General features: G+C 45.1%; 2 protein-coding genes across 3 annotated transcripts in view; both read right to left on the reverse strand.

Annotated features, from left to right (window-relative positions):
- The window catches only part of TMOD1 (tropomodulin 1), a 77,701-nt gene extending 68,967 nt beyond the window's left edge, over nucleotides 1-8,734 (reverse strand). The window contains exon 1 of one of the 2 annotated variants that reach the window (XM_081280043.1): nucleotides 8,589-8,734. The gene's annotated coding sequence lies outside the window, so the exon portion shown is untranslated. The remainder of the gene's footprint in view (nucleotides 1-8,588) is intronic. The other variant, XM_081280044.1, reaches the window with a different exon arrangement.
- Nucleotides 8,735-12,473: 3,739 nt separating this feature from the next.
- The window catches only part of TDRD7 (tudor domain containing 7), a 67,435-nt gene continuing 57,193 nt past the window's right edge, over nucleotides 12,474-22,715 (reverse strand). The window contains exons 16-17 of the mRNA XM_081280034.1: nucleotides 20,288-20,448; nucleotides 12,474-12,947 (exon numbers count right to left, since the gene is read on the reverse strand). Coding sequence (XP_081136160.1) covers nucleotides 12,727-12,947; nucleotides 20,288-20,448 — 382 coding nt within the window. The 3' untranslated portion in view covers nucleotides 12,474-12,726. The remainder of the gene's footprint in view (nucleotides 12,948-20,287; nucleotides 20,449-22,715) is intronic.

A 22,715-nucleotide genomic window follows, 5' to 3' on the forward strand; every position in this document is an offset into this window, starting at 1 on the left:
TAGTCATACAGGAAAGCACCTTCCAAAAAAGCAGGGACACTAAACATAGTGTTTGACTCTGTCGATTTTTGCAGCTGCTGTGAGCCCCATCCCAGAGCACCTTGAGCCTTGGAGGTCCATGCGGTGAGTTGAAGTTGTCAAAGGGTTTAAATTAGAAAGGTAGGTGTGGGTGTGGGTGTGAGTGTGCATATGCGCAAGCAACCCATATCTTTGTTTTGCATCTCTTGGGGCCAAGGCAGTGTCTGAGTCACCACAGGGGTCATTGTAAGCAAGAGTTCCAGGAAAGGATTCTGAAAGCATCTCCCTGTGCCAGCTGCCTGCCCACCTGCCCTGGAAACTGGTGGCTCCTTCCCCCACCTCTCTGCAGCTTCCCTCATCCAGGCCACCCCTGGATCCCCCAGGCTCAGCTCCAGCTCTTTCACCTTCCTCCACACCAGTTCGAGAGGGTTCCAGGGAGCCAATATCATAGCACAAACGGCAGAGGCCGCCAGAGGTCCTTGGGGGGACTGCATTGTCCTGCTGCACCCCATCTCGCCTGAGACTGCTGCTGGAGGGCAAGCATCTCCGTGTCCCAGGGGCCTGCACAAAGCCCCGCACCTCTCAGGCGCTGTTTATTGAATGAATGAATGAATGAATGAATGCACAGCGTTATTATCGGATTTGACAGCCACAATCTAGAAAGCACTGGTAGAATAAACTTGAACTTGTAGAAAAGCTTGTGGGCCTCACTCCTATTCTCATTCTTTGTTTTATAAATGCAAACCTTGTCACCTTAACCCGCAGCAGCTGGTAGCATACATTTTTTTGTATTTTCTGAACAAACAATATGAAAATTAGCGTGAACAATGGCAAAAGGCAAATGGCAAATCGGAAAAAAAAATATATTTGCTGTACACAGAACAAAAGGCTAATTTGTTTACTCGACAGAGAGTTCTTACAAGAGCAAACAACAAAAACAGAACTGCCCTGGGGCAACGTGGGAAGAGGAAAGGAATAGGTGATTCACATAAAAAGAAGTCCAAATGGCCAATAGACATGTGAACAGGTAACAAACCTGGCCCAGAATGACAGAAAAGCAAATTCAAAAATGAAGTATCAGCTTCATCTATCAGAATGACAAACAGAAGAAAGGGGGGGGGGGACGTGGCGCTTGCCAGTGTTCCCAGCCCAGGGGGAGGTCTGCGGTCTCCTGGGGACTGGCGTATATGCTGGTGTAGCCTCTTCACCACAACAGAAGCCATATCCGTCAAGGTCCTCGCACTCGCACCGTGGACTCAGCAATTCTACTTTAGGAATTTAGTCTACTAGTTTGCTCACCGAATTGAACAAAGATAAATGTCCAAATTGGCTGGTACAATCTGTATCGGCAAGAAACCTGGGAACCCCATAGAAGTTCATCAACAGGATTTTGGAGAAATAAATTATAGTACAGAGAAGCAATGGAGTACCACCCACACCCTCCTTCAGGCTGCAATTGACCATTATGTCACTGTACCTTCCATAGCAAGCACTTGCCATAATTCTTGTACACCAGGCACCATGCTTAGCTCTTATGTACATTATTTCATGTAATTTTGGGGGGGTGGTGGGGTGGGGTACTGGGATTGAACACAGGGGTGCTTAACCAGTGAGCCACATCCTCAGTCTTTTTAATTTTTTATTTAGAGACAGGGTCTCCCTAAATTCCTTAGGGCTTTGCTAAGTTTGCTGAGGCTGGCTTTAAACTTTCGATGCTCCTGCCTCAGCCTCCCAAGCCGCTGGGATTACAGGCGTGCGCCACTGTGCCTGGCTATTTAATGCAAGCTTAGTAACTTTTATCATCCCTATTTTACAGATGAAGAAATTTCAGTGTGGAGAAGTGAAGTAACTGGACTCTTGTCAGTATCCTAGGGTTGCCACAACAAATTACCACAAGCGAGACAGCTTAACACAACAGAAATGTATTCTGTCACAGTTCATAAGGCCAGAAATCTAAAATGGAGGTGTCTGGCAGGGCCTGCTCCTTCTGGGAGAATCAGGGAAAGGAGGATCAGTCCTATTCCTCTCTCCTTGCTTCTGGTGAGCCGGCAAGCCCTGGCTTTCCTGGGATTGCTGCCCCATCACTCGGAGCTCTGATTCCTACCTCCATGGCTTCCTCTGTGTGGGTGTTCACCTTCCTTACAAGGACACCAGTCGACCATCCAGAAAGCTAATCAGCAACAGAGCCGGTATTCAAATCTAGGCAGGAAATCTGATTGTACCTGTGATCCCTGCTCCTTTCCCAGAATAGCTCACACTTACATAACGCTGACACTGTCCCAAGCGCTGTCCTAAGCATTTTACACGTGACTAATTTAATCCCCACAATCACCCCACTTTGTCGATGGGGAAACCAAAGCACAGCGTGGTTAAAAGTTACCCGAGATAAGAGTCTGTAACTGAGAGACCTTAGATTTGAAACCATGGGGATGGTCTGCAGAGTCCACGTTCTTAACCACTCTGCTAAACTGCCTTCTACCCAGTGCCCTATCCTGATACTATATGGAGAACAGAAACGTTTCTCTCTTCTGAAAGACTGATGTTCCAACTTCTATTGGATATAAAGAGCCCTCCAATCCATCTTGACTCCTTTTTCCCGTGGCTTCCATGACTCATCTCAGAGCTGATCTGAGTGTCCAAATACAGTGGCTGTCTTCAGCCAGCATGCAGCAGAATTTTCTCTCCTTATTCTCTGTGTTTGGTGTCTTTAACCTGCTTTCGAATGGACTTCAGGGGGATCCTCATGCCCACTGAAATGACAAGGTTACTGTTGTGTGTATGAATGTGTTCACTTTTCTCGGGCAAGGGTTCACAGTGCTAATTAGATCCTTAAAGAGTTTCACGATCCTCATCTTCAAGGTTTCTGCCCTTTTAAATTGACCTGTTCTTACCAGTTACATTGCCTGCATGGGTTTATTTTAAGCCATCTCAGGCCTTTTTAATGGGGTTAGGTGGAACCTGATATAAAATCCATACACAGATGCGTGCAATATCACAATCCAGTCCAAACGTTTAGATCTTTCCGAGTTTGCATGGAGGAAGTCTCTTCCTGTCTCTTCTCCATCACCTTCACATGTATACACTTCTGAGAGGTTTTGCTGTCTCAGAGTGTCAGCTGTCTTGGGTCCCCATCCTAGTACCGGCCAGACATTCATGCTCACAGACACCAAACTTGGAAGCAGTGTCTTGGCCAGGAAGAGCCCTTGATTTTGAGCCAGGGCTTAGATAAATTCATTTGTGGATTTTATACAACCCTATCTTAAATGCAACAGGCAGGAGAGAACATCAATGGCCGGCACTCACCTTGATGCTTAACCTGTGGTGGCTTGTGGCTGCAGGATCAGTATCACCTAATTATGACTATTAGAGCTTGTTAGGAGAAATGAGGCTTATTATCTAATAAATATATTAGTGCTTATTAGAAGTAAGGAGTTCATTAGAAATTCAGAATCTCAAGCCTCATCTTATACCTGTTGAACCGGAACTTGCTCTTTTTAAAAAGATCCCAAATAACTGAAGTGGACATTAGAAAGTTAGGAAGTCCTGACACAACATTAGGACTCTTGTCCCTCAAGCTGATGGAACCCCGAAGAGCACTTCAGTTTTCTGGAATTTACTCTCCAGCCAGATGACCTGGAGCAATGCCTGATGGGGTTCACTGTCCAATTACATAAAGGGGGTGGTTATACCTGCCGTTTCTCCCTGTGAGTTTCAGTGAAATCATGGATTGGTTCACTAGCTATCACTGTGTGGGGGCCCTTAGGGACTGGGGACTTGGCAGAGAACAGAATGGGTGGCATGTGCCCTCATGGAGCGGGTGGTCTGCTGGAACAGGAAATCTTGCTGCAAGGGCTGGCTGGTGTTGAGTGACAGAAGTGGAGATCACAGAGCTTGGTTTGGCTTGTTCTTTACTCCTTCATTTATCCAACAGGCAGCCATTAATTCAGCCCTAAAGTGCTTGCACTATGTCAACAGCTGAGCCATGAGGCAGACCCCTGGGTGGCAGAAATAAATGAACCACAAACCCCATGCTCAAGGGGGTTTCAGTCTCCCCACAGATGGACAGGTCAGTGGATAGTGCCAGTCAGAACACACCGTGACTGGAGCCGAGGGCGGTGGGAGCACAGATGTGGCTCCGAGGAGCTCTGTTCTGAAGGATGATGGCATTCCAGGCAGAAGGGACAACAGCAGCAGGAAGACACTGTGGGCTTGGGCCATGATCAGAAGGCACACAGATTCGGGGGAGGGTCTACCCCAATCTGTGTGATTTCAAAGAAGTAGCTTGGGACCATGGTAAGGAAACGGGTCTGTAGGAGGAAAGGGGGACTCCTTGAAATGGAAGTGACACGGTGGTCATAGCTCCACTTCACAGAGATCTTCTGACAACTGGGGTGGTGGATAGAACTGACAGGACTGGGTGGCCTTACGTAAGGGTGGGGAAGGAAAGGGAGGCTTCTGGCATGGTGGCTGGGTGGACGGAGTCATTGGCAACTAAGCCGGGGACACAGGAAGAGGACGGGGGAAGAGCCTGGGTCTGGCCTGCTGGGCTGAAGTGCCTTTGGGACATCCTATTGCTCTTGTCCAACTGGCAGGAGTTACAGATGCCTGCAGCTGAGGACAGAGGTCCAGGCCGACACAGAACTCGGGATCACAGGGTGGTCAGAGTCATGGGAGTGGATGAGATTGTGAGAGGGTGTGGGCTAGGAGGAGAGGAGGGCTATGAGTGGCACCAGCTTTGAAGGGAGAGGCAGAAAGCCAGTCCATGAAGAAGGCTGACCCAGGCCAAGAGACATATCTGCTCCCACACTTCCTCTGGGCAAAACATCTGGTGGTCATAACCTACCGCCCACCACAGTCATCTCCAGGACCAGCCTGGGGGCACCATCCTACTGACCCCAGAGTGAGGGGTGGTTGGGGCTGGGGACCCTGGGCAGATAAAATGAGACAGGTACACTGGGGTGGGGTCCGTCTCCCTCTCCCTCCCTCTTTTCTCCCCAGGCCAGGTAAGGTCCAGCTCTTTCACAAAGCTCGTTTTTTGCAAAAAGACATTAGAGAAGGAGAAATGGAAACAATGCTTGAGTTTGTTTATTTTTTTCAGATCAGAGAAGGATCTAGCACCTCCTAATACCAAGGAAACTGTCCAGACCTTGTCCTAGGTTGACTCCAGTGAGCTCACTCTTTCATTATCATTATAAGCAAAGAGAATCAAATCATGTCCAACCACGATCAACCAAAAAAGAAAAGGGAGGAAGTGGCCCCGGAACTGTGCTATCTCACATTGCTCCATAGTAGAAGGCCCGTGGCTTTAAGCTGATAATGGCTCTTAGCAGCCAAATAATTGATCTATCTGGTGTTCTGGCTTTAAGGGAAAGTGAGCAGGCATCTTTAGAAATGTTGGCAGCCTGGCTGGTCCATTAGTAAGACTGAAAAATCAAAACATTGCCTGGAAAAGGCCATTATGACTGGGCTCAGTAGGAGTCATTGATAGATGATGTCATTTCAGAAATAAGCAAGCCAAGGTCAGGAGGCCCCTGGGCAGGTCAAGCCACCCTTCATGGCCCATCACCCAGCTCCTTTGCAGATACTGAAATCTGCCAGGGGACATAGGGGCCTCCAGCCAGAATCTGCCTTCTTTTACCCTTTTTTGCTCAACCTGGTTCCAGAGGATGAAGGCCACCTGTGGGATCTGTGACATTTAGCAAGTCGTTAAGGAAGATCCTCAGTTCTGACCCCTTAGGTTCTTCTATTATTGCCTTTCCCTCTCCTGTGTTCTTCTCCTCTGTCACAGTCTTCCTCCCTCTGTGCTCTGTCCCTGGCTCCTACCACCTTCCCCTTCCTTCTCCCTTCCTTATCTAGCTTTTTTTTTTTTTTTTTTTTTTTTGGCACTAGAGTGCTTAATCACTGAGCCACATCTCCAGCCTTTCTTATATTTTATTTAGAGACAGGGTCTTGCTGAGTTGCTCAGGGCCACATTAAGTTGCTGAGGCTGGCTTTGAAATAAAGATCCTCCTGTCTCAGCCTCCTGAGCTGCTGAGATTACAGGTATATGCCACCTGTTCCAACATTTAAGCTTTTAAAAAGAGCTGGAAATTATTTCCACTTCAGCTCCCACCTCTGTCCCTCACCAACAATAATGCCATCACGAGGTGCCCAGCTCTGCACTGAGGGCTTTCCCAGAATCCTCTCAATCCCCACAGCAAACCTGGAGGAAATGAATGAAGTTCTTATCCCCATTGTTAGGAGCAGGAAACTGAGGCTTGGGCAAGGATCACTGGTAGATCGTGTTTTTGAATCCTCTGCAATGCCCTAGTGAAATTCACCCATGCCCTCTGTCAAATCCAATATTCCTTCCCTAGCTCTCGCCACCCTCTCTCTCTGAAACAAATGTTATTGCCCACTTCTCTCTTTCTTGAGGTCTTGGGAAGCCACTTTCTCCTGCTCCTTTCCCAACCTCTCCTCACAAGGGAATGCCTCAGATTTCATGCCTGGCACTTTAAGTTCCTCATGCTAGAAAGTCTTCCAAATGAGAGTCTGAGCCCTCTTGATTCCCTCCACTAGAGACCATTTTGGCCACTCCTCATTGCTCAAGGTCACTCTGGGTGGGCAGCAGAGCTGGGGCTGGAGCCAGGGATTCTGACCCCCAGGCAAGACCACCCTTGATACTCACAGCTGCCACTACCTGCTCCCTGTTTTCATATTTTGCTGAGCTGCAGGAAACCACCCTACCCTAGAGTAGCTAGAAGGTGTGAGACCCTGATAAGATGGGGCGGAGGCTATTTTTAGAGGACTCTGGCTTTCCTAGGCTGCTAGGAACCCAGGGGCCAATGACTGAGGAAAACGTGGGTTTAAAAGACTAGCTCACCACAGAAAACACACTAAAGGGATGGTGCTCCTTGTTTTTCATCTGTCTGCTTATTGTGCGGCTTAAATTGATGAGAACCTTGCTATATGGCTCTATTTCTCCTTAATTATTTTACCTCTGAGGCTTTGAGATGGTTATGGAGAAAATGTAATAGAGGCATTAGGAACAAAACTGAGCCTTCTAGGGTGACAGCACCATTGCTCTACAAAGGAAAGTCCTGTTCAGTAGCAGATCACAAAAGAGGGGCATAGACTAAGTGCTCAGAGGGTCCCAAGACCTGCTTGCACAGCGGGAAGGGTCAGAAAGAGATGGGGAACAACAGGCGGAGTCTGCAGACCTGCTGTTCAGCAGCGTGACCTTGAGCAGGGGGCTCTGAGGCGCTTCGGGACAAGATGGCCGTCACCTGGGGAGAAAGATGGAGCCCTCGGGGTGCTCTGAGGTCTTAGCACCTGGGTTCAGGGGCGGGCTGTGTGATGTGGACACCTAATAGCTTAGGCCAAGTGGTTTTCAAGAGTCTGAGCGGCAAAGATGAGCACTTCAAAGAGGGTCGATAACGGAAGTGGTGGGTGGGCAAGAGGAGGGAGCGGTGCAGCTCAGAGGGCATGTCATAGGTGTTTTACAGAAGGGGAAACTGAGGCCAGGGAGCTCTGGACTGGAACCCTTGGCCCTGCCCAGTTCACTGGGTCTAAAGCTGTATGGGTCCCTTGCTGTTTTGCAAGGCGATGGCTACCCAGCGGACAGTAAGCACCCCCGGGGTGCACTTCCCGGGAGTGTATAACAGGGTATTGGAGGGCTCTAGTGGGTTCCAGAATACACCCGATTCGGGGATCCACCAGTCTCTTGAGTTCTGCAACCCCTCCCGATGTGGGCGGCTGTGCCCAGCGTGTCCCAGGCCTGGAGCTGGTGAACAGGTGGTGGGAGCGCAGGCGGTCACGAACCCGCCCCGCCGCTCTCACCGCCACGCTCCTAGCTCCATTGCGGGGACCTAACCTCTCCCTGCAAACCCGGAAAGCGAGGTCCAGAGAAGGGTAGGACTCTACCCTGGCCACTCCACGAGCTGACCGTAGCGAGGGGGCTCCTGCCTCCAGGCTGATTCCCGGCTGCGTAAAGCGCGTGTGGTGGTGCTTTAAACCTTGCCATCTCCCGCAGTTTGGGAAACTTTTCCTGCCACAGGCCGGCTCAGCGCGAACCCGGGATCCGCGTCCCCGGAGCCTAGTGCTCCCACTCCCGCCCCCAGACTCTCCGCGGGTGGAGGAGGCCGCGCCCCGGGGCCCGGCTCGGCGGGCACCTGCACCCAGCAGCGCGCCCCGCGGGCGCTCAGGCCGGCAGCACAGGAGACGAGCGGCGGCGGGGAGTCCGTTCCACCAGGACCCCGGCCCCCGGCGCTGCTCTGCCAGAGCCCCCGGCTCTTTCTGGCGTTTACAGACGCGGCTCAGAGGGCGGGCGCCCTGGCCGGGGCCATGCGCGCCAGGCGGCTGGGAGCGGAGCGCCGGGGGAGCGGAGCGCGGGGCGCCGGACCCCGACACCCGGGCTCCCCAGTCCCGAAGGCAATCCGAGGCGGCAGCTATTTATAGAGAGAGCCACGCTCAGTCCCTCTTGGCGGCGGCGGCGACAGCTGAATATTTTGCCCAGATATGGCTGGGGCCCCGGGGCGGGGGCAGGGAGCCCCGCAAGCACGAGAGGGACCCTAGGAGGGTGGGGGGCTTACCGGGACGCGGAGCGGCGAGGACGGCGCGGGCGGCGGCGGGGCGAGCGCGGGCGGCAGGCGGGCGAGCGGAGCGCGGGGCTGGACAAGCTGGGGCGGGCGGGCGCTGAGGGCTCCAGGGGGTGGGAGCCAGGGGCGGGCCCGGCTCCGCGCTGTCACCGCGCCCCGCCCCGCCCGCCGCCCTCCCCACCCCCAACTCGGGGTCGCCCGAGCTCAGCGCAAGGTCCCGGGCCCAGAACGACACCCGCTGGGTGGGAGCTCAGGGCAAAAAAAAAAAAAAAAAAAAAAAAAAAAAAGCCGGCTCCGCAGCCGAGGGAATGTGTTATCTGCCCTTTCCCACTTACCCCAGGAAGTTTAAGCGATGTAGAGTTGTTTGGAAAAAGGTGGGCAGATTTTTAATTCCCTCGGGGTCTAGAATTTTTAAGAGGTCCTCACAGTGGATGGAGCAAGGCCAGCCAGCCCATCGGCTGCCGCACCTTCTCCTTGCATTGAAGTAGCGATCTATCCCATCTTAGCAGCCCAGCTAGGTCTGGCAGGAGCCCAGGCTTTAATAACTATCATTTGGTGAACGTGTAATTCCAACACAGAATCGAATAGCATTCTCTCCACTCTACTGAGAGAGAATGGAGCGTCCAACGAACGTCTTAAAATAACCACCACAAAAAGTCCCACTTTCTCAAAAGGCTGTGTTTTCCAGAACAAACCACCTAAACCCAAACAGAAATTTTAAGTATTATAATAAACAAAACAAATGGCTCATACAAAGGAATTTGTAGGGATGTGGGGACACATCTCCATTTGGATTATTATGGAAAAGTTTTTGAAGGAGGAAACCCTAATAAAATAAGCTCTTTAATCCTGATATATAGATTACTAATGAAACACTTTTAAAAACATTTAAAAATATTTTCACAAAGATGTATTTCTATATTATAAAACTCACAGGTGTAAGACTCTTTTCAAGGCGTATGTGCCATATATTTTAAAATAAAGCAGTGATTTAATATTTCAGATTATTTAAACATTTTTGTTGTGGTCTCAAACATATAAGAGCACACAACATAAATGTGCTTCCTGATCTTTCTTTTCTATTCTCTCCTCTTTTTTAATACTGAGCTACATCCTCACACCTTTTGATTTTTCTAGACAGGGTCTCCTAAATTGCTGAGGCTGGCCTTGAACTTTTGATCTTCCTGCCTCAGCCTCCTGAGTTGCTGGGATTACAGGTGTGCACCATCTGGCCTGGCTATTTCCTGACTTTTAAAGGCATGAACATTTGTGCAAACCAATCCTCAGTTAGGACATGTCAGAAGCCCAGAAACCAGCCTGCTGCTTCTTGGTCTTAGCTCCCTCCCAAAGATGCTCAACTTCTTGACTCTTAGGGTAATCTATCCTGATTTCCTGAGCCTCTACAATTTGTTTCTATTTGCTCAACTCTGTGAGATAAATCCATGATGTTTCACGTACCTGCAATTTGTTCTTATTGCTGTGGAGTTTTCCATCATATGAATATACCATTAGTTGAAAAAAAAATCCATTTTACTATTAAGGAACATCGAGTCCTGTAACTACTATGAAAAGTGTTACTGTTAACATTTTTTGCCAATATATTCTGCACCAGCGCACACACTGCTGTTGGAAGTACAGGGTTGCAGAGTATAATCAACCTTAACTTTAGAAGAGAGAAGCCTGAACTCTTCCAAAGTTCTGTTTTACACAGCAGTTTTACATCTTCAATACCACTGAGGAAAATTGAAACAGTCATTCTGGTCCATGAGTAATGGTATCTAGTTGAGGTTCCAGCTTGCCTTCCCCGTGTTCTAATGGGTTGACCCCTTTTATATTGGCCTTTTTATAGGGTCAGTTGGATTTCCTCCTTTGTGAGGTATTTGTTCAAATGTACTCTTCTGAATAGTTGTATTGAACATTCAATATACTTCTCAATGGGGGATATTCCTCTACTCTGCTTTGCTATCTCACCTTCTTAACAATGTCTTTTCAGGAAAGGTGCTCTTAGTTTTAATACAATGTATCAATCTTTTTTCCTTATTGGTAGTATTTTGTGTGTTCCATTTAAGAATTCTTTCCTAGACCCGAAATTTGAAGGTGTTTTTCTGTCTTAGCTTTCACTGTTTAGGTTTTCAATCCACCTGGAACTGACTTAGGAATATGGTATGAGGGAGAGGCCAAGTAATTTATCAAACTGTCCTAGCACCAGATTAATTTTACACTTACATCAACAACTAATTGATTTTAAAAATGAAAACATTTTCTAAAGTCAGTGAAGTAGAAACCACTTCTTCCTTACTTGTAGACATTTGAGAATTTTTGCCTTTTGGGGGGGGGGGGTAGGAAAAGAGACCATTATAAAAAAAATCCACACTATTTTATTTCACTTAAACATCAGAATTTTAAAATTTCATCATAAATATTTTAATCAATTGGCATAATACTCTTGATTTTGAACCACTTTAATTGTAAATATTAATTTTTTTAAAGCTAGAGATAATTTCTACTGTTATCTTGTCTCTACTTTTCTGTTTTTGTTTTCTCAAGTAAAAACTTTCTCGAGTAAACACCAATGACTTTAAGAGTGGTTATCTCCAGCCTGGTTTTCTCCCCTTAAGTTCACCCCATATTTCTAATAGTTTGTATGTATCTTCACACAGAGATCTGTTGGTTTAAATTCAGTCTGTGCAAAACCAAAATATTAACCTTCCATTCAAACTGGGTAAGGATCATCACCCTAGTCCTTAAGACCTGACTTCACTTTTTCTTGTCTTCTTACCTATGCTAACTAAATTAAATTTCAATATTTTTTTCCTTCATTCCCATCACATTTTTTTTTCTTTTTTCTTCTGGTGCTGGGTATTGGACCCCAGGGCTTCCTGCATGCTAGGCAAGCGCAATAGCACTGAGCTACCTTAGCAGTCTCCATTGCTCCACTCAGTCTGGGGCCTCTCCACTCCATCTTTACATCAGGGTTAAAGCCGCTGTATCTACTCATCAGTTAGCAAGCATATAACAAGTGCCTGACTAGGGAAGATGCCATTCTGTCCATTGTCAATGACACAGTGTGTGCTGGAGTCCATCATCTAGGGCCATAAGAGCCATATAGGTGCCTCCCTTCCTAACTCCACATCCAGTGATGTCACATTATTAGCCAGAAAGCAACAATGGTGGGAGTATAGACAGCAAGCAAACCATCTGACAATAGAAATCAAGACTCATCTTCTCACCAGCCAGACCAGCTGTCAAACCTATACAGAGAACTGCTGGATAAAGAGATGACTAAGCCTGTCCCTCCCCTCCCTGAGGTGGTGAGTACAGATAACTAGTTGTGTACCGTGAAGTGCACTGAGATATGGGAACCAGGAGAGTATTATGGAGTAGAAAGTGGTACCAGGGAGGGCTTGTGGTCAGCGTGGGGGTCAAGCATGGAAAACAGATGGGGAGAATGAGCTGCAGGTTGTGGGAATAAACAAACGCGGTTTGAGGGTAGCGAGTCTTGCTGTAGAACGTCAGCAGTCCTGGATGAAAATGCGTGAGGTTAGGTTCCAGATAAAGGTTCAATGTGGCTGAAGCAGGATGTGTGGACAAGTCTGGGCAGGGGCTGTGGAAGGCCTGTCCTTGGGTCTGGATTCTGTGGACATTGAGAAGCCACTGAAGGTCTGGAGTCAAGGGTGTGTGCTAGTTTGCCTGGTCTGTGACAGTGCTGATATGCTAATGAGTCAGGACAAATCTTCACATGCTTTGGGATACACCACCATATCAGGGTACGGTCAAGTCATAAAATTCTGTTTAACTGGAGAGGAATTCAGCATTGCAAGAAGACAGGAACAGAAAAGGAAACTTTCACCTTATGATCATAAAGCCTAGAAATTACAAGGTAGTCAGTTTTTATATTGATAAACATTTTTATTCTAATATTATAGTAATAATTCAAGTGCAATTTTCTTTGAAAAGTCAACTCTGTTAAAACAAAACTTGTTAAATATCTTTCATCAAACATAAGCATATTCGTTTCAATCCCCCACAACAGTCAGAGCCATGTAGCAGAAATATGATGTTTTTAAAGCCTACTACATTTTGTTATTGCTAAAAAAATCTGAATTAGTCATCAAGGTCTCAGAAGCAGTGATTAATTAACTCTTGAAAGCTCTACCAGATATTGTGACATAAAATCATGAATCCAGGTATCAGTGTCTGGCAGCGATGTGTCCACTAGATAGACCACTACTTTCCGGTCCCAAGGGTTAGCATGTTCAATAACCGTCTGCACCAGTGCCACCAGAGGTTTCTTCTCCACATGATTTCGAAACACCATCGAAGCCTCCTCAGACCACTGGCTGCACTTCACTCCTAGGGGAAAGACAGGGAGAGCAGGGTAGCAGTGAGGTGTCAAACGGCCTTTCTTTGATCCATTATCCTGGAAAAACATTCAGTCAATTCCAGAGTAACTTGAGCATCCCAGATTAGACCTGTCTACGCCAGAAGATGGTTGCAGAACAATCATAAACCCGTCCAGCTTATAGTTCTACTCTAGTGGAGCCACTTCTATAAGCCTTTACCTACAAACACGAGTTTACTTTGAGATGCTACTCAGGAGGCTGAGACAGGAGGATCATAAGTTCAAGACCTTAGCAACTTAGGGAGGCTCTAAGCAACTAAGTGAAACCCTGTCTCAAAATAAAAAATAAAAAGGGCTGAGAATGTGCTTGGTGGTAAAGCACCTCTGGGTTCAATCCCCAGTACCCCCCCCCCAAAGATTACACACATTTCCCATACATAAAGTCTATGTAAATTTAAACTAATAATTGACATATCCAGGGGAAATAAACGTCAATGATATTAGTGAAATTTTTTTCTAAGTTTTTTTTTCCTGCTGGACCAAATACAGTTTAAAATAGAAAAGACTGATATCTGACCTATTTATAGTATAGTTTTTAAAAATTATACCCAGCACCATGGAAAAGACCATGCATTCAAAGTCAGGATATGTGTTACTATTCCCAGCTCTTCCTCTATCAAGTGGTATGACCCTAAACAACTTGGCTCCTCTCTCAGGCCTCAGTTTACCTATCACAAAAGAAACTGGTTTGCCAGATGAATTTTAAGCCCTGTGCATCTTTAAATCTCTATGACTTTTGAACTTGAGATCAAGTTAGAGAATTCTATGTAAGTTCTGAAAATGAAATTGAGATAAGAAAAAAATATTTTTCAAGAAACTATTAATATAAATTAAGACCACATGTATTATGTATTAGATTAGACAAACTATGAATTATGTCCCAAGGAATGAAAGTCTGGGGGTTTTAGATATAATTTTAGAAGGCTTGTTATCTACATAGCAAGAGGGCTAAAGACTTGGATTATTAAGAATTTCCCACGAGAAGTTTAGAAGTCTCATCATTATCTTTAGCAGCTTTGACAATTTTTTAGAGCCATGTTATTTAAGAAGGAAAAAGGTAACCCTTTTAGAGCCTGATCAGTAAAGTAAGGAATGACCCAATAGTGCGGCTCCTTTACTTTATGATCCAGAAACTGAATGCACACCCAGGCAGTACTGCTGCAAAGGATGTCATGTTGTCCTTAAAGACAGAGTGAAGCCATGACTCATTGGGAGCCTTGGGAGGTAAGCACCCAGGGACCCCTTTTGTGAGTGGGTAAGGGGTTTGGCCCAAGGACCTAGAGAACCTTGAAGTACTCTCATTTATACACTCAGGACACCCTATGGATTCCACTTAGGTTCCAGAATTATTTGGTTAGAGGGGTATTGCCAAATTTCACAGGGCTTGGGTGGATGTGAATCAAGTCTACCAAAGTAATGACGTCAATGGCCATGTCCCAACAGGTGACTCCAATGAAACTCCCAGTCCACGTCACTCCTCTCTCTAGCGGGTGCCTGCGTTTGAGTAAGAGACACTCCATCATGTCCACTCTAGCTGTTTTCCTCCCTTCAGATGAGTCATCTGATGCTCAGAGTTAAGAGCAAGTCTCTAGGAAGAAAGGCTTAGCAGAGGTGAGCCTAGAAGAGGAACTGGGCTTGGAGATGGGACCCCAGAGCAGCACCGAGTTTCTGTTAAGTGTAAAAGAAACATGCGTTTGTGCAGTTTTAGTCTACAAGGCTGATTTCATCTGCACTTGCTCATCTGACCCACACATTCAGAGACACAAGGAGGACGGGGATTGACTGTTATGGGGACAGGCTGAGCAGTTAAGGGACCCAAATCCAGGTCTGCTACACCTTACACTCCGAGGAGGAAGCACACAGTAAAACAAGGCGAGCACAGAGAGGCAGACTGCAGGGTCAAGGCTGTGGGCCCTGGGATGGTACTTCTCTCAGCTGCTATTTCCTGATCTGCATTATAGTCACAGTAACAGGACTAAGACTCTTAACAGGGAGAATCCAATGAAGTGGCTGGCAGAACTTCTGCGTTTTGGCTCAGCGTGCAAGAAATTCAGAAGTTATTGTTTCATCTTAACAATAAGTAAAATGTTAAAAACACTGAAAAGTGGGGTCACAGAGTAGTCTTCTGCCCCCTTAAACTGGAGAGACAGGCAGATACTGTGAGTCACAACTTGCTGGAGCACAAACCAATGACCAAGAGGCAGAATGATGAACAGCTGGAGGCCTGTAGAAAAGTCTGAGAGTTTTCCCTCCAAGAATATGACCTCCTCCCTCCAGGTTCTCACAGTGAATAGCAGAGAAAAGTCCCCTTGGGCTTCTAGTAGGGGGTGACTCCTAATAAGCCCTGTTCTCAGGAAAAAATGGTTCTAATAGCACGTGACCTGCTGGGGTTCCACTAGAGCCTAATCCACCTGGAGAAGGGAACTGACCAACTCCTCTCTCCACTAGCCACCCTACCCCACCTAAGGGGAAACCCAGAGAAGCTCTGGGCAAGTTCACAGTTGGGGCAGAGGCTCACCAGATTCAGCCCTAGCCACACATGGGACTGCAGCCCCCACACCACCTTGCCATAGCATTACCAAAGGCCTGTTTACCAGAGTTCCTTTCCCCAGGACACTGTGTCCACCTTTCACAAGTCATGCCAAAGGCAAAAAGCACGGTTTGAAGAGTTTGAACAAGTATTAGAATCAGACTCAGATATGACAGGAATGCTGGAAAGATCAGACCAGGAATTTAAAAGAACTATGATTAATATGCTAAGGGCTTTAATGGATGAAGTGGACAGCGTAAGGACACGTGGCTGGGGCTCGGGGTAGCTCAGTGGTTGCTTAATGTGTGTGAGGCCCTGGGTTCCAGCTCCAGCACTCACACCCAAAAAACCTATGCCTCACCCGATGGATGACAGAAGATGTAAATTTTAAGAAAAAACAAAGAAGAAAAGTTAGAGATCAAAAACACTTGGAATGCCCCTGTCCCAACAGGCGACTCCCATGAAACTCCCAGTCTACGTCACTCCTCTCTCTAGTAGGTGCCTGTGTAGACTGGACAAGGCTGAGAAAAAAATCTTTGTTCTTGAGGATGTGACAATAGAAACTTCCCAAACTGAAAGGCAAAGAGAAAAAGGATGAAATAAACCCACAACAGAATATCCAAGAACTGGGGACAACTACACACGGTGCCACAATGTGTATGACGGGAAACTGAAGAAGAAGAAAGAGAAAGGAATGCAACTATCTGAATAAATGACTGAAAATTTCCTCAAATTAGTGTCACACACCAGACCATAGGCCAGGAAACTCAGAACACTGAGGAGGCTCAATGTCCTCCCCAAAACATCAAGGCATATCATGTTGAAATTTTAGGAAATCAAAGAGAGAAAAATCTCAAAAGAAGGCAGAGGGGAAAACCATCTCACCTACAGAGGAACAAAGAAAAGAATGACATCTACCTTCTCAGAAACCATGCAAGCAAGGAGAGTGGAGTGCTGAGAGAAAGAAACCCACAACCAGAATTCTGTATCCTGTGAGAGTACCCTTCAGGAGTGGAGGAGAGAGGCTGGGTGGAGCTCAGCGGCTGTGCTGGCCTAGCAGGTGAGAGGGCCCAGGTGCAGACTCTAAAAAATAAAACCAAGCCAAACCCTGGAAACTGGAGGAGTCTGGTACCAGTAGGCACCTTGGAAGAGATGTTAAAAGAAGCTCTGCAAAGGAAAGGAAAAGTAAACTTGGATCTACATAAAGAAAGGAAAAGCATTAGAGAATGAATAAGTGAAGGTAAGATTTTATTTTTCTTATTCTCTACTGATCTAACAGATAACTGTTTGTTCAAGATAAAAACAACAGCGGCATATTTGGTTATATATGCCTGTACAAATAAGTGAAATGAGTAGCTGCAATAAGGCAAGGACAGGAAGAAGGAACTGTTTGGTTATAAGGTTGTTATTACAAGGTTGTACTACCTTTGAAGCAGGATAACTATTAAAAGTAGATTTGGGGGGCTGGGGTTGTGGCTCAGCGGTAAAGTGCTCGCCTCACACGTGCGAGACCCCAAGTTCGATCCTCAGCACCACATAAAAATAAATAAGTGAAATAAAGGTATTGTGTCCAACTACACCTAAAAAATAAATATATATAAAAAAGTAGACTTTGGAGTTGGGGATATGGCTCAGTGATAGAGTGTCTGCTTAGCATATGTGAAGCCCTGGGTTCAATTTCCAGCACCACAGAAAAAAAAAAAAAAACAATAGTCCAGTTGGATTACTTGTAAATGTGTATGTCAAACTCTATGGCAACCACTGAAAAAAGTAAAGTAGAGTAAAAGAAATAGGACTGATATATTAAGAAAGGAGAAAAATAGGACCATTTAAAATGCTCAATTGAAATCAAGAAAAGCAGAAAGTGTGGAAGACAAAAATAAGACCAATTATGCCTAACAAGCATGAGGCCCTGGATTCAATCTCTGGTACTATAAACAAACAAACTCAGAACATAGACTACAAATGAAAAAAGTAATAAATATGGTAGGTATCACTCAAACTATATTGAAAATCACTTTAAATGTTACTAGTCTAAATACACAAATTAAAAGAGATTATCAGAGTGGATCAAGACACAGACTCACTTATATGTTATCAAAAATAAATCCATTTTAAAGACAATATAAAGAAGAGTAAAGGGCTGGAGAATGATATACTATGCTGATATTAATCGAAAGAAAGCAGAAATAGGTGTAATAATTTCAGACAGAGTGGACTTCAGTGTAAGACAAAGAGAAGCATTACATAATGGTCAAGGGGTCAGTTCTTCAAGAAGACATAACAATCCCTAATGGGCATGCAGCTAACATAAGAATGTCAACACATGAGGCAAAAAAGGACAGAACTGCAAGGAGATACAGATGAATCCAATGTCACAGTCAGACACTGTAACGGCCACCTATCAGAAATGGACAGATCAGCAGGCAGAAAGTCAGTAAGGACACACTGAACTCAACAGCACTATAAATCCACTGACATCTCTAGACTACTTCCTTCTGACTACTAAAAGTGACATCTATTGGCTACTTCTTCCAACAGCAGCAGACTACAATTCTTTCCAAGCACATAGAACATTTACCAAGAAAGACCACATTCTGGGACAGAAAAAACACCTTAACACATTTAAAAGAACAGAAATCACACAATGTCTGCTCTCAGACCACAACAGAGTTAAATTAGACATCAACACAAGAAGACAGCTGGAAAATGCTCAAACACTTGGAGAATGAATAACACATGAGTCAAAAAATATCAAGAGAAATTTAAAAATATTTTGAGTTAAATGAAAATGAAAATACAGCATATCAGAATTTGTGGGATGCAACACAAGCAGTGCTTAGAGGGAACTTTATAACATGGGATGCACATACTAGACAAGGAGACAGATCTAAGTGGCTTGAAGAGTCCCTAGCACGGAGTAAGCATAGGGACCATTAGCTGCCATGCCAGCGATGGGGATGATGGTTTCAAGCACTCATTCCTCACAGGGACTCCTTCTCTGGGCAGCTGGATGATCATGTTTGACAGAATGTGTAATTAGCAAAACTTAAGCATTAAATGTGAAAATGAAACAAGTAACCATTAAATCTGAAAAAGCTACTTAAGAGATTTGAGTCCAAAGCTGACTAACTGGCACCAAGTCATGTGCAAAGCATCATTTTTGCTTTATTTCTCATTATCACAAGAATGTCCTTTGAATTCTAGTAGAAAGAGACAGACAAAATGTCAAATGTTTCAAAATAAGGCAATAAGTAGCTTTCTAACAAATAAGAATCTAAGATATAATTTCTTTCTGAGATCAAATCACTCTGTCCCCGTGATACATATTGGGCTAAGTGGGGCTGAGGACTACAGGCAGTAGCAAAGGGATCAATCAGGATGGCACTGTGTCATGGTCACAATGCCCCCTATCCCAGTGCAGTAGGACATAGAGAGCCAGCTGACTCCCCGTGTCTGCCCTCCTCAGGCCTCCTGGCCTCAAAGTCCTCTGCTGATGCTGACAGGCCTTTGGGTTGAGCTCCGTCCAACAGCTCATGTTCTCTAATGGTGGGAGCTCACTGGGAGCCACCCACATCTCCACTGCTCTCACAAAAGATCAAAGGAGAACCTCATTAGACGGGACTTCGAAGAGGTATCACTGAACAGTTATTAAATCTAGTACACAAATTTGAGGCCAGCCTTGATTTAATTTTTTTTCCAGTGCTGGGGAAGGAGCTCATGCGTGCTAGGCAAGTACTCTGCTACCAAGCCACACCCCCAGCCCTAGCACCTCACATTTCAATGTCAAGAGGCAGGTGTGAATGTGGCGAAATTTCATACTATTGCATGCTGACAGTTGTGATGCAAATTGGAAACTCACTTGGCCATGAAAATGACCCACCAGTGTCTTATGATTATGTAATACTCCACTGGGTAAAGTATAATTTATGCAACAAATAAACTTGTGCAATAATAATAATGAAATTGTCTCCATTCGGTTATTAGATTGCTTCAATTGTGTTTTTGTTTTTGCTAGTATACATATCTGCAAAGTTTTTCTTAATATTACAGTAAAAACTGTAAATGACCTAATTATTCAACAATAGGGAAATGTCAGTTCAGTAGAATATTTTACACCTTAAAAATTAATAGCAGCTGGTACATGCCTATAATCCCAGCAATGTGGGAGGTTGAGGCAGGAGGATCACAAATTTGAGGCCAGCCTTAGCAGGTTAGTGAGATCCTGTCTCAAAATAAAAAAATAATTTAAAAATAAGGGCTAAGGATATAGCTCAGTGGTAAGTGCCCCTGGGTTCACTCCCTAGTGCCAAAAATAAACAAACAAGGACTGTGGCTAGGTGGTAGAATGTGTGCATAGCACACATGAGGCCCCTGGGTTCAATCTCCAGTACTGGGGGGAAAATAATAATGAGCAAAACTATGAAATAACCACCCCCCAAACTATTAGGGAACAAAATGCTAAAATGAAGAGCAGAATGCAATAATGCACCTGTACTAGGATTGCAGCTTTAAAAATATACTCATGCACGAAACCAGAAACAGAGACTAGGAATGGTAGATATAATGGAAGAACTTGACTGAAAGGTTCATTAAAATTATTTCCACTATGGTCAGGATGTTGTTAGTGTTTAAAAAAAATACAGGAAAAAAGCACCAAAAACTCAATGGGCCAATGACTCTGCACTTAACTAAGTACCCAGGACAAAAGGGACAATGTAAGCTACATTGCAGCAGGAGTTCAGCTTCTCCAGAAATTACCTGCAAGTTGAGCGGTGACTGCCTGGAATGGCAGCTTTCGGAACATGTCCACCAGGGGCTGTACTTTCCTCACGTTGACTAACTCATGCTTGCCATAGTCCAGCTCGTACACGGAGACCAGTCCATTGGCCAGGATCCCTTTTAAAAGCACCCTGTGCCACCTAGTTGCACATTGGATTAAAAAGAAAAAACACACAAAGTCAACAATGGCTTTAGGGGTAAGTAAACATTTTGTGAGAAAGAGAATAATTAGGGCTGGGTTGTGGCTCAGTGGTAGAGTGCTTGCCTAACATGTGTGAGGCCCTGGGTTCAATCCTCAGCACCACATAAAAATTAAAAAAAAAAAAAAAAAGGTATTGTATCCATCTACAACTAAAAATATTAAAAAAGAATAATTAATGTAAGTAATGGTTATCAAAATAGAAGCTATATAATTGTAGAAGTTTTTAAGGCCATTGCTGCTTCTTTTCCCAAAGGTTTCCATTCTTGGCTTTGCCACTGGCTCATCTGATGAAATCTGCTCATTCAGGAGACTTTGCTGGGCCTCACAGAGCTAATGAGGGACACTGATACATAAACCACCAACCATCCTTAAGCACAATGAAACATGCCATGGAGGACGTCAGGACAAGACCAGCGATCCCTTCACCCTGGGGAGACAGAGAACAGCCACACATTTGGTATGTAGCCCATGGTCTAGGAGGTGAAAAGAGAGATGCGTGCAGGACCAGCTGCAGGTGGAAAATGCTTGAGATGAAAGCACAGACGGCTAGGGAGGGCACGGTGGAAGGGGGTGCGTGTGGGAATGGAGGAGAAAGCCCGAGACCAGAGGCTGGGGAGAGATCAAAAAAGCTTTGAACAAAAACTTGACAATTTTATGCCAGGGGAGGAAACTGAAAACCAAAACCAAACACAAAACCCAACTCATCCCTAAAATAAAGAACCTGGATGTGGCAAGAGGGTGGGAAACAATAGGAGCCTGGTTTCAGATCTGGAATTCAAGGAACCAAAAAGAAATTCACATGAAAATACTTTTCCCTCCTGGGCACATTGATAAAATGTGAAAAACCTAGACTTGGAGGTTAAAATATGAAGTGCCATTTTGAAGTCCTATAGTCTCAATTATATGATTAAGAAGGATTATTTTAAGGAAAGGAACACTCCTTGCTACAGCTGAGATGAAAGTGTCTGTGAAGGTGGTCTCAGTACCTGAATGGTCAGAGAGGGACTCCACCTCAGGTGGAAGGCCCAGTCATTCTCTGGAATGTGTTTGCCAACCCCAAGCCCAGGGAATGGCAGACTTGTTACTGTGACATACTGCTAAGCAGGGGCTGGCCAGCAAACACTTCGAGAAGGGTCTACAAACCACTCAGCTGCCCTAGTAGACAGCAAGAACCTACCAAAAAAGAGGCCAACTTTAAAGCACTCTCTGTGACTGGTGGCCACTGGAGGAGCTCCAAGGAACCTCCAGACAGGTTCAGAGTGTGACAGGCAGTAATGCATGAGTCTCAGTCCCTAGGGCATTACTTGGCATTATAATAACCATCATTTGGAAGATAAGCTCTATTAATAAAAATTTCTGATCTAATTGAAGAGGACATAGTATGTAGAAATGCCAGTTTGATAAAAGTTGCTAAGTTGTGTGAGTGCAAAAAGAGACAAAAACATTTGATTTTTACCAACAGCATTGTCTTTAAATTGCACAGGGCAACAAGATGGTGGTCTGTATTTTCAGTCCATAAATAAAGAGGTTCAGAGCAGTGGGGAGAAAGCCTCAGAAAACAGATGTGATGTATTTCTATTCAGCTTTTGATTCTCAAAACTAGAAGCTTCATAAAGGCTTCTGTTTTGACTAGATCACCAACTTCAGTGCAAGGCAATCCCTGGAGTTTGTTAAAAACACAGATCTGGGGCTCTACCACCGAGATGGTGGATTCCTGGGGTGATGAAGGAAATCTGTATTTTAAATAGGGCTTCTAGGTGCTTCTTATTGGAATCAATTTGGAAACCACTTTAATAAAAAAAAATATCTGAAATTCCTAAGTCTTAGCCTACTATAGTTGGGAAAAAGGCATAGTAGTAAATAGTCTTGAGTCTTAAGCAAGATAAACACTCTAACATTTGATACTGTCAGTTCATGAAGCTTTAAAAAAATTTGGATAATCTGTTCTTATTTATAAAACAACACTTGAAACTGGGCACAGTGGCACATGCCTGTAATCCCAGCAGCTCAGGAGGCTGAGACAGGAGAATCACGAGTTCAAAGCCAGCCTCAGCAATGGCAAGGAGCTAAACAACTCAGTGAGACCGTCTCTAAATAAATAAAATACAAAATAGGACGGAGATGTGGCTCAGTGATTGAGTGCCCGAATTGAATCCCTGGTACCAGTACTAAAAACAAAGAGAAAAACAATCCTTGATTATCTGG

Source organism: Spermophilus citellus, assembly GCF_964194105.1.
Source record: "Spermophilus citellus genome assembly, chromosome: 2".
Classification (NCBI taxonomy): domain Eukaryota; kingdom Metazoa; phylum Chordata; class Mammalia; order Rodentia; family Sciuridae; genus Spermophilus; species Spermophilus citellus.